The 12,154-nt window shown below is 42.1% G+C and overlaps 1 protein-coding gene across 3 annotated transcripts in view; it reads right to left on the bottom strand.

The window, feature by feature from the left end:
- Positions 1–12,154, bottom strand: part of DOCK8 (dedicator of cytokinesis 8) — a 227,034-nt gene that overhangs the window by 150,758 nt on the left and 64,122 nt on the right. For all 3 annotated transcript variants that reach the window (XM_029202019.1, XM_029202020.1, XM_029202021.1), the window contains 2 exons: positions 7,622–7,797; positions 4,397–4,468 (listed from right to left, as the gene is read on the bottom strand). In XM_029202019.1, coding sequence (XP_029057852.1) covers positions 4,397–4,468; positions 7,622–7,797 — 248 coding nt within the window. The remainder of the gene's footprint in view (positions 1–4,396; positions 4,469–7,621; positions 7,798–12,154) is intronic.

Consider the following 12,154-nt stretch of genomic DNA (forward strand, 5'->3'; position numbering starts at 1 on the left):
GGCCAAGTACACAGAAGGGCACAGCCCTGACTTTAGCCACCTCAATGAGTCTGGTGTCTTCCACACAGAACAAAAACCAACTTCAGGGCTTGCCTGGTGGCGCAGTGGTTGAGAGTCCACCTGCCGATGCAGGGGACACGGGTTCGTGCCCCGGTCGGGGAAGATCCCACATGCCGTGGAGCGGCTAGGCCCGTGAGCCATGGCCACTGAGCCTGCGCGTCCGGAGCCTGTGCTCCGCAACGGGAGAGGCCACAACAGTGAGAGGCCCGCGTACCGCAAAACAAAACAAAACAAAACAAAACACAAGCTTACATTATTTAGCACATAAAATAACAAATTCAAAGGAGAGCTCATTAATTGCTAATTAACAACTGGTCAGCAACCACTATTGTGACTTTCTCCAACTTCCCTGCCTATGAAGACACAGAAAAAATGGAAACTCACCAAAACAGATAACTTAATGCCGAAGTCTAGACAGCATCTCTGTGGATCAGATGCAGCTGGAAAGAGAAGGATGTACCATACTTTGCCTCCCCAAAGGGCAATGCAGAGGAAGGCACTATGTACTTTCCTTCCTGCCAGTCCCCGAACAGTCAATGTCTATAATAGTCAGGAATCTAAATTCTCCTTCTTCATTGTAGTGGCTTATCTATGAAGCCATTCACAGGTTCCACCTGGTTTTACTGAAATGAACTACCACCAGAACCACTACCTTCCTTGCCTTTCTCTTTCTACCATCACTCTGCAACCATATAGAAACAACTCATAGAAAACAACTAGCTGAATATGTATGTAGGGTTGGGAGATGAAGGGCACCTGGAAGAGTGTATTGGATTCTCCCCACAAATAAAATACTATGGATGCACGTGAGGGCAGAATGATCCTGGGAGGACTGTTCAATAGGAATTATAGCCTTTATGTTAGAGTATCAAATTTAGAGTACCAAAAGGTCAAACAGTGGGGTTGGAAAAGGTGCTTCCTCAGTTGAACACTAGTCAAAGCTTGCCAGAAACTGACAACGAGTTTCGACGTTGCACACATCTACCTGTCCATTAGCTAATTTCTGGGAAACAAGCTGGTCCGTTACCCAAGTGCGCAGATAACGGGGCCAATGACAATCCCCATCCTCAGTATGTTGCCAAACATAAAGTTAAAACAGACATTGCTTTGTTTTGTGAAAATAAAAAGATACAAAACTTGCACAGAATAAATATATGAAAAACCACTGTTCCTACAGAAGAGATAAAAACAAATGGAGACACATGAGGGAACGGAAGCAATAATCAAAGTGGCTAATGGTCTAGTTTAACATTTTAATCCTAAATTCCTAGTAAATAATACTAGGTTCATGGATTAAATTTTAAGCATGACAGCAAAACTATAAATCATAAGGAAAACTGTCAATATAGATTTTACTAATAAATAATTTTGAATGTTAAAAAACTATAAACAAATTTAAAAGACAAAGAGTATCCTGGGTAAGGAATTTGTATTATATGACATACAAAGGGTTAATATCCTTACCGAATGAAAGCAGCCCTAAAGATAAACAAGACCAGACAAATACAGTAATAGAGATGCACAAATTTAATGAATAAGCAGAGCACCAAGGAAAACTTACAAACGGACGATAAATTTATGGAAAAAAAGATACCAAATTGAAACAAAGAAAATGCAAATAAAAGACAGCCATTTTACAAATAAAATTGGAAATTTATTAAAAGATAACATCCAATATTCTTGAGGATTCACGCATATCTTGCTAATAATCTTTCTGATATATTATTCCCAAATCCTTAAATTTGTGCATACACTTAAACACACAGAAACTCCTCTTGTAGGAATTTATTCCAAAGGGAAAAAAACCATAACTATACACAAGAATGTTGCTATACTGGGTATAACACTGAAAAACAGGGGATCATCTAAACATTAAAATTGTTTAAATAAATTTTTGTATAAATACATTATACAACCATTAAAAATTGTCTTGAGGAATAATATTTAATAGCAAGGAGATAGTTACCACTTAGTGTGAAGACTGAAAAAGCATGCTGCCAAATAGTATCATAATCGGACTTAATTTTTATGCAAATATATACAAAGAAATTGGTTATGTGTCTATAGTGAAATGGAGTGATTTTTGTTTTCTCTTTTTGTTTCGCTATGATCTCCAAAATTTTTACAATGAGTATTCTAAAAAGAGTCCTTTAAGTTTGTTCAAGATAGAGAAAAAAAATTCCAATGGGAATTGCCATGAAGAATGAAAAAGTGCAGTGTCCCAAATAGAAAATAAAAACCAAATGTAGTAAAATGGACCTTTCTATTTATTGCCCCTTCTCAGATTTCTTTCAAACCTTCATATCCAGAAAGTACCTCTAATTATAACATTTAAAAGCATGAGAACAACTTGTTCTGAAATCTTTTATTTATTACCAGCAAAGTATAATCTTATTTGACTGCCCGGCAAACTTGGTTTTCTATTCAAGTTAGAACAGATGATAGATTAGCATCTAACTTTCTCTTAATTACTTTATACAAGTGAAGCTTTCTCTTTCTCAGTTACTGAAAATAGTATGCATACTGACATTACTCCAAAACACATCACCACAAATTCAATGGTACCCTTCCAGGAGCTGGATAAGACCCAACCTCCAAAGTCTTTCATCATTTATCCCACAGAACGGTAATTCTTACTGGAGTATAGGAGAGGTGAGGATATCAGAATTTCAAACTACTTGCGTGTTGTCACAGGTTCTCTGATGTTTCTCTAGTGGGGTGTGCCCCTGATTGCAGACTCTCCCCGGACAGCTCCCCAACACGTACACACATACAGGTTGCGAATTCCAGTGTGGGTAGGTGCTTCTCATTAGAGGGTACTCTCCAGGTCATTGGCATGGAGACAAAAAGCTCAGGACAATGTCATAGAACATTTAATTAACCCAGGAGAGAAGGGCCTTTTTGACTAGAAGGCAAGCAAGTAATTTATTTCTTGGTCATAAATTTAAATGTGCCCTTTGAATCTGAGGCCAAATTTCCATTCATTAATCCCCACCCCCACCCCCCAGGAATTCATCAGAATAGAAATAAAAGGGCTCTATTCTTTGTGTTTAAAATGTAACTTTCTCCTTCAGTAGGTGAATGGATGAACAAACTATAGTAAATCCATGCAGTGGAATATTATTCAGCGAAGAAAGAAATGAGCTATCAAGCCACAAAAACACACAGAGAAAGAAGGCAAAACTATGGAGACAGTAAAAAGATAAGTGGTTGCCAGGGAGGGAGGACCAGAGGGCACAGAGGGGATTTTTAGGGCAGTGAAACTATTCGGTATGACACTCCAGTGGTAGATAAACGTCATTTTACATTTGTCAAAACCACAGAATGTAAACACAAAAAATAAGCCCTACTGTAAACTATGGACTTTAGTTAATAATAATGGATTGGGCTTTCCTGGTGGCGCAGTGGTTGAGAGTCCGCCTGCTAATGCAGGGGACACGGGTTCGTGCCCCGGTCCGGGAAGATCCCACATGCCGCGGAGCAGCTGGGCCCGTGAGCCATGGCCGCTGAGCCTGCGCGTCCGGAGCCTGTGCTCCGCAACGGGAGAGGCCACAACAGTGAGAGGCCCGAGTACCGCAAAAAAAAAAAAAAAAAAAAAAGGATCAACACTGGCTCATCAATTGTACCAAATATTCCACACTTAAGTAAGACTCATCCAAGGAAGGATAAATTAGTCAGAGAAAGCTGCACGAAGAAAAAAGAAATTTGATATGATCTTTTATCCACAGGTAGGATTGGGTAGACAGATGAAAGAAGGGAGAGCATGCCCAGAGGGGAGACAGCAAGAGCAAAGGTGTGGAGGGAGGACTGAGTCAGTCATGTGGTGCAACAGTGAGGAAGAGACGCAGGCTCAGAGAAAGGAAGGGCTCCAGGAGTTAAGGGAAATACGTTTTAATAGATAGAGTTGGGCCAGATTATTAAAGCCCTTGAAAGGCAAGCAGGTGGTGTTTATATTTGATATAGTAGGAAATAGAGAGCCTTAGAAGGTGTTTGAGCAGGAGAGTGATACAAGATACACTCAATGCTCATTATTCATGGATTCTGCATTTGCAAATTTGCCTACTTGCTAAAATTTATTTGGAATCCCCAAAATCAATATTCATGGTCATTCAAGGACATAAAAACCTCACACACACCAAAAAACCCAATACATTAATAATAGGGGGAAATGTGTGTGGGAGGTAGTATATGAGAACTCTCAGTACTTCTTTCTAATCAATTTTCTTGTAAGCCTAAACTGTTCTAAAAAAAGTTTATTGATTTTTTAAAAAAAAGTTATAAAAAGGTAACGATATAAAGTAAGTATATACGTAAAGAGGGAAAAAAACGAACTTACTTCCGATTCACAATTAGCCACTCCCGAATATAGGTCTGAACGCAGTCCCGGACGTGAGGGTCCAGTTCAACCCTAATGAGGTGGAAAACAACATAAAAAAGTTATTACCAGGTAAATACAACAAAGCAATCCTTTATCATAACCAAGGACAGCAGGATGATTTCAAATCCGTATCAACTGAGAATGGGAAGGGCATTGTTATCCAATCCTCTCAAGTGTCTGAAGTATTCCTGAGGCAGTAACATTTTTACTTTGATGAGACAAACGTTGGCATTTTATGCTTTGTGGGTTTTCTTTATTACATAGAATCGCATTAGATTATTATCTATCCCTGAAGGCATTCCGACACAAGACAGGTAGAACTAGCTGTAATCACATACAAAACAAGAAGAATAAGTATAAATACCAGTCTCTTCCGGGGTAATCTGGGCATATTTTTTGCTCATGTGTAACCCTGTTAGGACATGCATGTTTTCCTTTTTGAAAGCCATGAAGAAGAGGAGTTGTACTTTGAGGAGCTGGCAGGCCCTGGCTTTGGTTGGTGATTATTAATTTGGGCAGCTCTTGTCTACTGCATAGAGTGGGTCATGAGAGAAACTCTTAGAGTGCTTCCGAGTCTGGAAATTTAGAAATCACTACTTCCCCACAGTAGCAAAGGTTATTTTTGTTTGTTTGTTTTGGGGTTTTTTTTGCTGTTCTCCCAAATGTGTTGGTACTACAGATAGATAGGTCTAAGTGCTCTAAGTTTTAATTTTCTGGTTTGTAGAAAGAGGGTAAGAACAGTACCCACCTTGTGGACTGGCTGTTAGTTTTAGATGGAATACTGTAGAAGTCAGACATGTGGTCCCTGGGCCCTGACTACTCAAATCCCAGCCCCATTCCTTACGAGACCTTGGGTCAGTCACTCAACCCTTCTGTGCTTCCGTTTCCTCACTGTAAGTGTTGATAGTAATCGTGCAGGGCTCCCCTGGAGAGCTGTGATGAAGATGAAGTCAGTGTGTGAAGTGCTTAGAAAAGCGTCTGGCACATAATAAGACCTACGTGTGATAGTTCACACTTGTGTGCCATTCATTCTGCACTAGGCACTGATGCAATCCCTCTACATGTATGAATTCAGTTAATGTCAATCAGCTCCATAGAACAGACGCTATTACTATTTTCATTTTGCAGAGGGATGAGATGAAAAGATCTTTCTCAAAGACACTCAGCAAGTGGAAGAGCAGGGAACTGACCCCAGGCCACTCGCCTGGGAGCGCAGGTTTACACCCACTGCACTATCACAGCTCAATATCATGTTCTCGGATAGGCACTGGGGTTCAACAGGAGTCAGCTGTTGTTTACTCTCATTATGATGATACTTTCCTGGGCTTTAATTATACACAAGACTTTTGGGCAACGATTGAAACAGTAGAGGGTATTTGAAAGCCATCAGACAGATAACGTGTTAGTTATCAATTCTGGTGACGAGGCAATATTATGCTCAAAAACTGATGTTAAGGGCTTCCCTGGTGGCGCAGTGGCTGAGAGTCCGCCTGCCGATGCAGGGGACACGGGTTCGTGCCCCGGTCCAGGAGGAGCCCACATGTCGCGGAGCGGCTGGGCCCATGAGCCATGGCCGCTGAGCCTGTGCGTCTGGAGCCTGTGCTCCGCAACGGGAGAGGCCACAACAGTGAGAGGCCCGCGTATCGCAAAAAACAAAAAACCCTGATGTTAAGAAAAAATTACCTTTTCCATCATATTTCAAAAAAGAATCCAAATCCTCCTACCTGTAAACTTATTGTAAGTATTTTTTTTTTTTTTTTTTTTTGCGGCACGCGGGCCTCTCACTGTCGTGGCCTCTCCCATTGCAGAGCACAGGCTCCGGACACAGAGGCTCAGGGCCATGACTCACGGGCCCAGCCACTCCGTGGCATGTGGGATCTTCCCGGACCGGGGCACGAACCCGTGTCCCCTGCATCGGCAGGCGGACTCTCAACCACTGCGCACCCAGGGAAGCTCTATTTTAAGTATTTTAAACAGGATTTTCCAAGATTCTGATCTCATTTGAAGACAATTAACCATATATTTTACACAAAGAAATTAAATTATTCTCTACCAAAGGGAACTATAATAGATGTTACCTATATGAAAGTCACATCTGAATAAATGGACTGACAACAGGGAAAAATGATTCCCAAGAATCACCATGATCTTGTCTTCTAGGGAGTGAGTATCTTCAAAATGTTAGAGAAGAGCATATGGTCAGCTCTTCTATATGAATGAGAACTGTCTAAACAAAGAGCAAAGGGTCAAATAATACCCTATCACTGTCATCTAACCTTCTTAAACTGTGATGAAATAAAATCCAAAATAGAACTGGAATATCCCCGAATAATGAGGGCAGGGGCCGTGTTTCATGATCTCACTTCCAGGACTTTTTGGGGAAGAGGAGAAGGTTGAAAATCTCAGGAAGATGTGAATCTTTGGTTTTGAAGATGAATGCAAATAAAAGTTCATCCTAAATCTCCAAAGAGACATTGCTTGTTACACTATGGAAATAACAGGAGTTTCATCTAAATATAATTCCATCATTTGATACTGAGGGCTAATGCTGACACCTGTAAACACATCCATTAACCCACTGTAGAAACTCAATCCTAAGCAGCTATTCACATATTCACACTACAGAGCTTTCCCCATTGTTTTTCCGCTTGACAAGACTTGCTTCACAAGAAAGAACTTTGCCTTATTCATCTTTTTACCCCAGTTCTCAGCACATAGTAGATCCTCAAGAAATGTGGATCGGACTTACTTTTGTGACTTGATCCAGTCTCATATATGGAAAGAATTAAAATGCTCCTGAACGGAGGCATTTCAATGATTATTATTTTTACAAATGGAAAAACTGAGGCCTCCTGAGGTCACATGACTCGCCCACAGTCACTGAGCTGACCCGGGCAGTCTGGGTCCAGAGCCTGCACTCTTCACCTCTTCTTAAGCAGTCGATTTTGTTCCACTGCAGCCCTTTAACTGGCTTAGTCCCCACATGGCTTTTCAAAGTCTCTGGTCAAACCAGTTCAAAATCTATCTACATGTAGGTGACAGTGCCACAGTAGTCATCCTGCACATCTTGATAGATCTGAGTCATGTTACTTGTAAGAGAAGTCCAGAATTAGGGCATCTCTCCCTAACCAAGAACAGGCATGATCATCATAATCCCATCCACATTTTAAGAAAGGAATTTACCCTTCCTCTGGCAAAGAGGGCTGCAAAGTTCGACATTCCTTCGGCGTGAACACCACGTCCAAGTCATCTTCGGAGAAGTCTCCCAGCTCTTGGGCAAGCTCCACATCCAGGCTGTTCAGGTGTGTCATCAGAAGTCCTTCAAAGTCCACTGGCTCCACCGGGTCATAAAACTGAGGCTGGGGGCAGGGAAAGGAAAAAGAGGTTCCCCCACTGTTTAGGGTAAAAGCACTAAGGCGACAGGAGATATGTGCCCTGTCCTCCCTCTCCTCCCAGTAAGTGCTTCGCTCCTCATGTACAACTAAGTGGGGCTGTCTTTAGAGAAGCTGTCAAACACAGAAGTGGTGATATGCAAAGGAAAAGAAACACAGCATGGAAAGTCAAGTCAGAACACAGTGAGTAATTAAAATCACACCCCAAGGTAGAATTTTTCTCTTCTTAATTGCATCTTTTTGCGTGTGTGTGGTATGCGGGCCTCTCACTGTTGTGGCCTCTCCCGTTGCGGAGCACAGGCTCCGGACGCGCAGGCTCAGCGGCCATGGCTCACGGGCCCAGCCGCTCCGCGGCATGTGGGATCTTCCCGGACCGGGGCCTGAACCCGTGTCCCCTGCATCAGCAGGCGGACTCTCAACCACTGCGCCACCGGGGAAGCCCTAATTACATCTTGATGAGGATTCCTGAGAAGATCCAAAATGAGATCACTAGGCTTTGCTGCATTTTTATAATTTCTCACACAAAAGCTCTCTGAGGCCACGTTTACCCAAATACAGTGAAGCGGCGAATCGGAGGCAATTTTCTAGAGATTCAGGCAAACTCGACAGTCCTTCTGTCTGAGTATTTAGGTACAGTGCTTTCTTTGGCCTGAGTTATCCTATACATTGATTCTTGAAGGCACTTCATTCGTAATCACAGCCCACAGTGAACCAGGCTGGGTGTCTGGGACACTCCAAGGCAGTAATTTCCAAACGCTGCTGCACTGCCTGGTGCCGGTTGGGAAGAATTTTCACTGACTGCAGTTAAATGAGCAAACTAAGGGCAACTGGCTGAGTTTTCATAAGGCTGACTGTACTTGCTTGGAAAGGATTGCCTTTTTTTATTTTGTCCCTTCAATTATATCCTTCCATAGTGGGGGTATAAAAGAAATGATAGAAGTAGGTGGTAATTTAAAAAATAATTTTCCTCAGGTGCAAGTTGCCAATTCAACAAATATTTTTTTCTAGCTTGTGAAGTCCACTTAGACTTAGGAAGCCACTGCCTTAACGGAGTAAAAGAATCACTTAGATCAAGTTGACGTGTGTAGTAGTGGTAGTAGTAATAATAATAATAACAGCAGCTCTGTGGTGTTCATTTATGGCAGACTATTTGGAGTCATCACTCCAACAAACACCCCAGATTCTTGACTTGTACTGCCTCGCTCTGAAACAAGGACAGATCTAAAGGAAATGCTGACCAAACCGGTTTTTCATCACCCTGAAACCATACACCAGGCTAGATGTAAGGCTCCAGGTTAGAGAAGAGGAAAAAAGTGCCATGGAGGAGGCAAGAAGATTAGAGAAGGTAAGTGTGGCTTGCCCCGTCTCCTCCCACCTTTGTGTCCCTGGTGGTGGTGGAGACCTGAGTGACACGTGAAAGAGTGAGGACAAAGCTGAGAAGTGAGCAAACATGCCCTCCTTGTCTGAGATTCCTGAAGTGGCTGACTTACATCATGCCCTATGCCAGCAGGACCAAAAGGGGCAGAAGAGAAGGCAGCAGGACATTCTTCAGTAGGAGAGAGCACAGACACTCCCCTGGTTCCCCAAGGCTCCCACAAAGTGTGACTGAGGACAAGGAAGTTTCTTTCCGTGGGTTCTGACTGGGGACCTGGAAGTCAGCTAAGGAGAGGACCACAGTCCTTAGAGGGGCCTCTCAAGATGAAGCAGCTGGGACCACCAGGGGCTCAGAGAACTGCAGATCAGGCTATGCAGAAGCCAGGTGGGGACAGTTTGCAAAAAGACATTGTTGACCTCTGCCAGAGGGAACAACAGGCATTATCCACGCACAGAACAAAAAACAATCTACTGCAGACTTACATAAGACCAACCCCGAAGGAGAAAGCAGACTTTCCACTCCTTATCACAACACGGCACAGAGTTCAGGGGCAGGGACTGAAATGACTTCAACTCGAAACGAAGAGATTGCACTGTTTGCATACTCAACCTTGTTACTGTAAAGTTTATACCCTTGAATTAAAAACTGTTGAGCATGATGTGCCAAGAAGTTGTGCTAGGTCACTCTAGACAGTATCTCATTAAATCCTCACCAGAACTCTGTAAAGTACACTCTTTTATTACCCTCATTTTACAGATGAGGACTTTGAAGGCTAGAGATTTAATAGTTTGCCCATGTTTACATAGCTGGGAAGTAGCCCATCTGGAATTCAAACCTAGGCAGGCTCCTAATTCTGTTTTCTCTTGCAGGCTTTCCAGGGAATCTGGATTTCCAGAAATAATTAAACACAAGGCAGTGGCAAGTGTGTTCAGAAGAGAGTAAAATAAATCCATCTGCCACCACGCACAAGTTCCACCCTGAACTTCTCATGAGATTGGCTTCTCAAAGTAATAATAGTGAAGTAATTAACTGATTAAAGTGATACTAAACATAAATTTATCAGGAAGAGTATCAATTATTCGAGCAGAGGCATTGAAGAGATATACTGAAAAATTATACTGAAGCACATCTGAAACAATGTGACACTAGCACTAATAACTATTGGGTTGGCCAAAAAGTTCCTTTGGGTTTTTCTGTAACGTCTTAATGGAAAAAAACCCGAAGGAACTTTTTGGCCAACCAATAGCAGGTAGAAGCTTCCACAGAGAAATGGCATTTGTGTGAAATCATCAGAGAGAAAAAAATTTAGGTCCAGCCAAAGTATTATACTTATTATGTCCCTAAAATTCAAAGCCACAAGGGATAAGAAAAACCTGGCTGATACTGGCACGTGTTACCTACAGGACAGGCTGCCGACGAGCTGGGGGGCGGCGCAAAGGATAGCTGACTCCGTTTTCGAACTTCATCAGCAAGTTCAATTACTTGCTGAACATCTATTAAATGCAAGTCACTGAGTTGGCCCTTAGGGATAAAGATGAATACAGGAAGCTACTCTCATGCCTCTTTCCCCAGACCTTGAGTCAACTGTGAGACGGGGAAGCTTGCCACCTTCTCACATACAAAATAATGCTATCTTTGGAGGGGGGAGCTATGACAAAGAATACAGTGTCATCACTGAGCACTAACTGTGCAGCAATGTGCCAAAAGCAATAAACACAGTTGATCATAAAGTCATAAACTCTTACGGTCTGAATCTACTTCAGGACTGAACAGACGATAAGAATAAGCCATAATGATAGAATTCTTGAGTATCATTCTAGCACTACACATAAGCTGGCATGTAATAACGAGTCACCACTACGCTTTCTATGCTGAAACTAACAAGGGAGGAAACCGTTCATTGCAAAAGAGATGTAAACTGGTCCTGCTCTTGGCAAGTGGGTGGAGAGGCCAACTACTGTTATCTAGGCCTCCAAGCAAGTTGTTCCTCTTGCATATTCAAATAACCAGGAACCAAAAGAGATTTCTGTTCTCTAAACTATCTGAAGTCAATCTCAAGAGTAAGTTTTAAAAAAGAAAAAAGAAGAGTAGGTTTTATTATTAAGCAATTAACACATACACACATTTGGGGTAAACAAATATTGAAGAGATTTACAGTGGTTTTGCATTTCATTGGGGGCTGAAGTTTGGGAATGGTGCTGGAGGGGGATGTTCTGAGGTCAGTCCCTTGGGCTCTTGGGAGCATAAAAGCCAAATGGGAAAATTTACTATTTCTGTTTTCTCTGCTACTGAGTTATATGTGGCCTCCTAGTCAGTGGAGACTCAAGACTAGTTTAAATGGTATGATCCAAAGTAATTTCAAGGTCATCTTATACAAGGAATTATCATATCATGTCTATCATTTGTTAAAATAATATAAGAAAAAACCCTAAATAATCAAAATAAAAACAAACACAAAAAACCTATTTTTAAAAACAAAACAACTTAAGACTGCAAATTATCCTAAATCAGGCTTTGATTGTGATGGCTTTGTGATGTGTCAACTTGGCTCAGCAGAGCTACATTCTTCCAAATTCCCTTCCTAGTATTCTTCCAGTCGTGGTTGGCTACCGGGGTTTTCTCTTGCCAGAACTGGAGGACAGAAGGGAGACTGCAGCTATTCTGTAGCATACACACACCTACTGATACAATCAAACACTAAGTTAGGTGTGAAGTGATATTACCCATGTAATTAAAGTCTCTAACCAGTTGACTTTAAGATAATCAAAAGGGAGATTAGCCTGGGTGGCCTGACTCAATCAGTTGGATGTCTTTTCACAGAGAGTGGAGGCTCTCTGGAAGTTCAGGGCTCCAGGCTTCAGCTCATGCCCGTGGAGTTCCAGCTTGCTGTGATCTTGCCTTCCTGAATGCCCTGTGGACTTCAGGCTTGCTTAGCCACCACCAGTGGGT

This window comes from Monodon monoceros, unplaced genomic scaffold, assembly GCF_005190385.1.
Source record: "Monodon monoceros isolate NGI ecotype Baffin Bay Population unplaced genomic scaffold, NGI_Narwhal_1 Super_Scaffold_5, whole genome shotgun sequence".
Lineage (NCBI taxonomy): Eukaryota > Metazoa > Chordata > Mammalia > Artiodactyla > Monodontidae > Monodon > Monodon monoceros.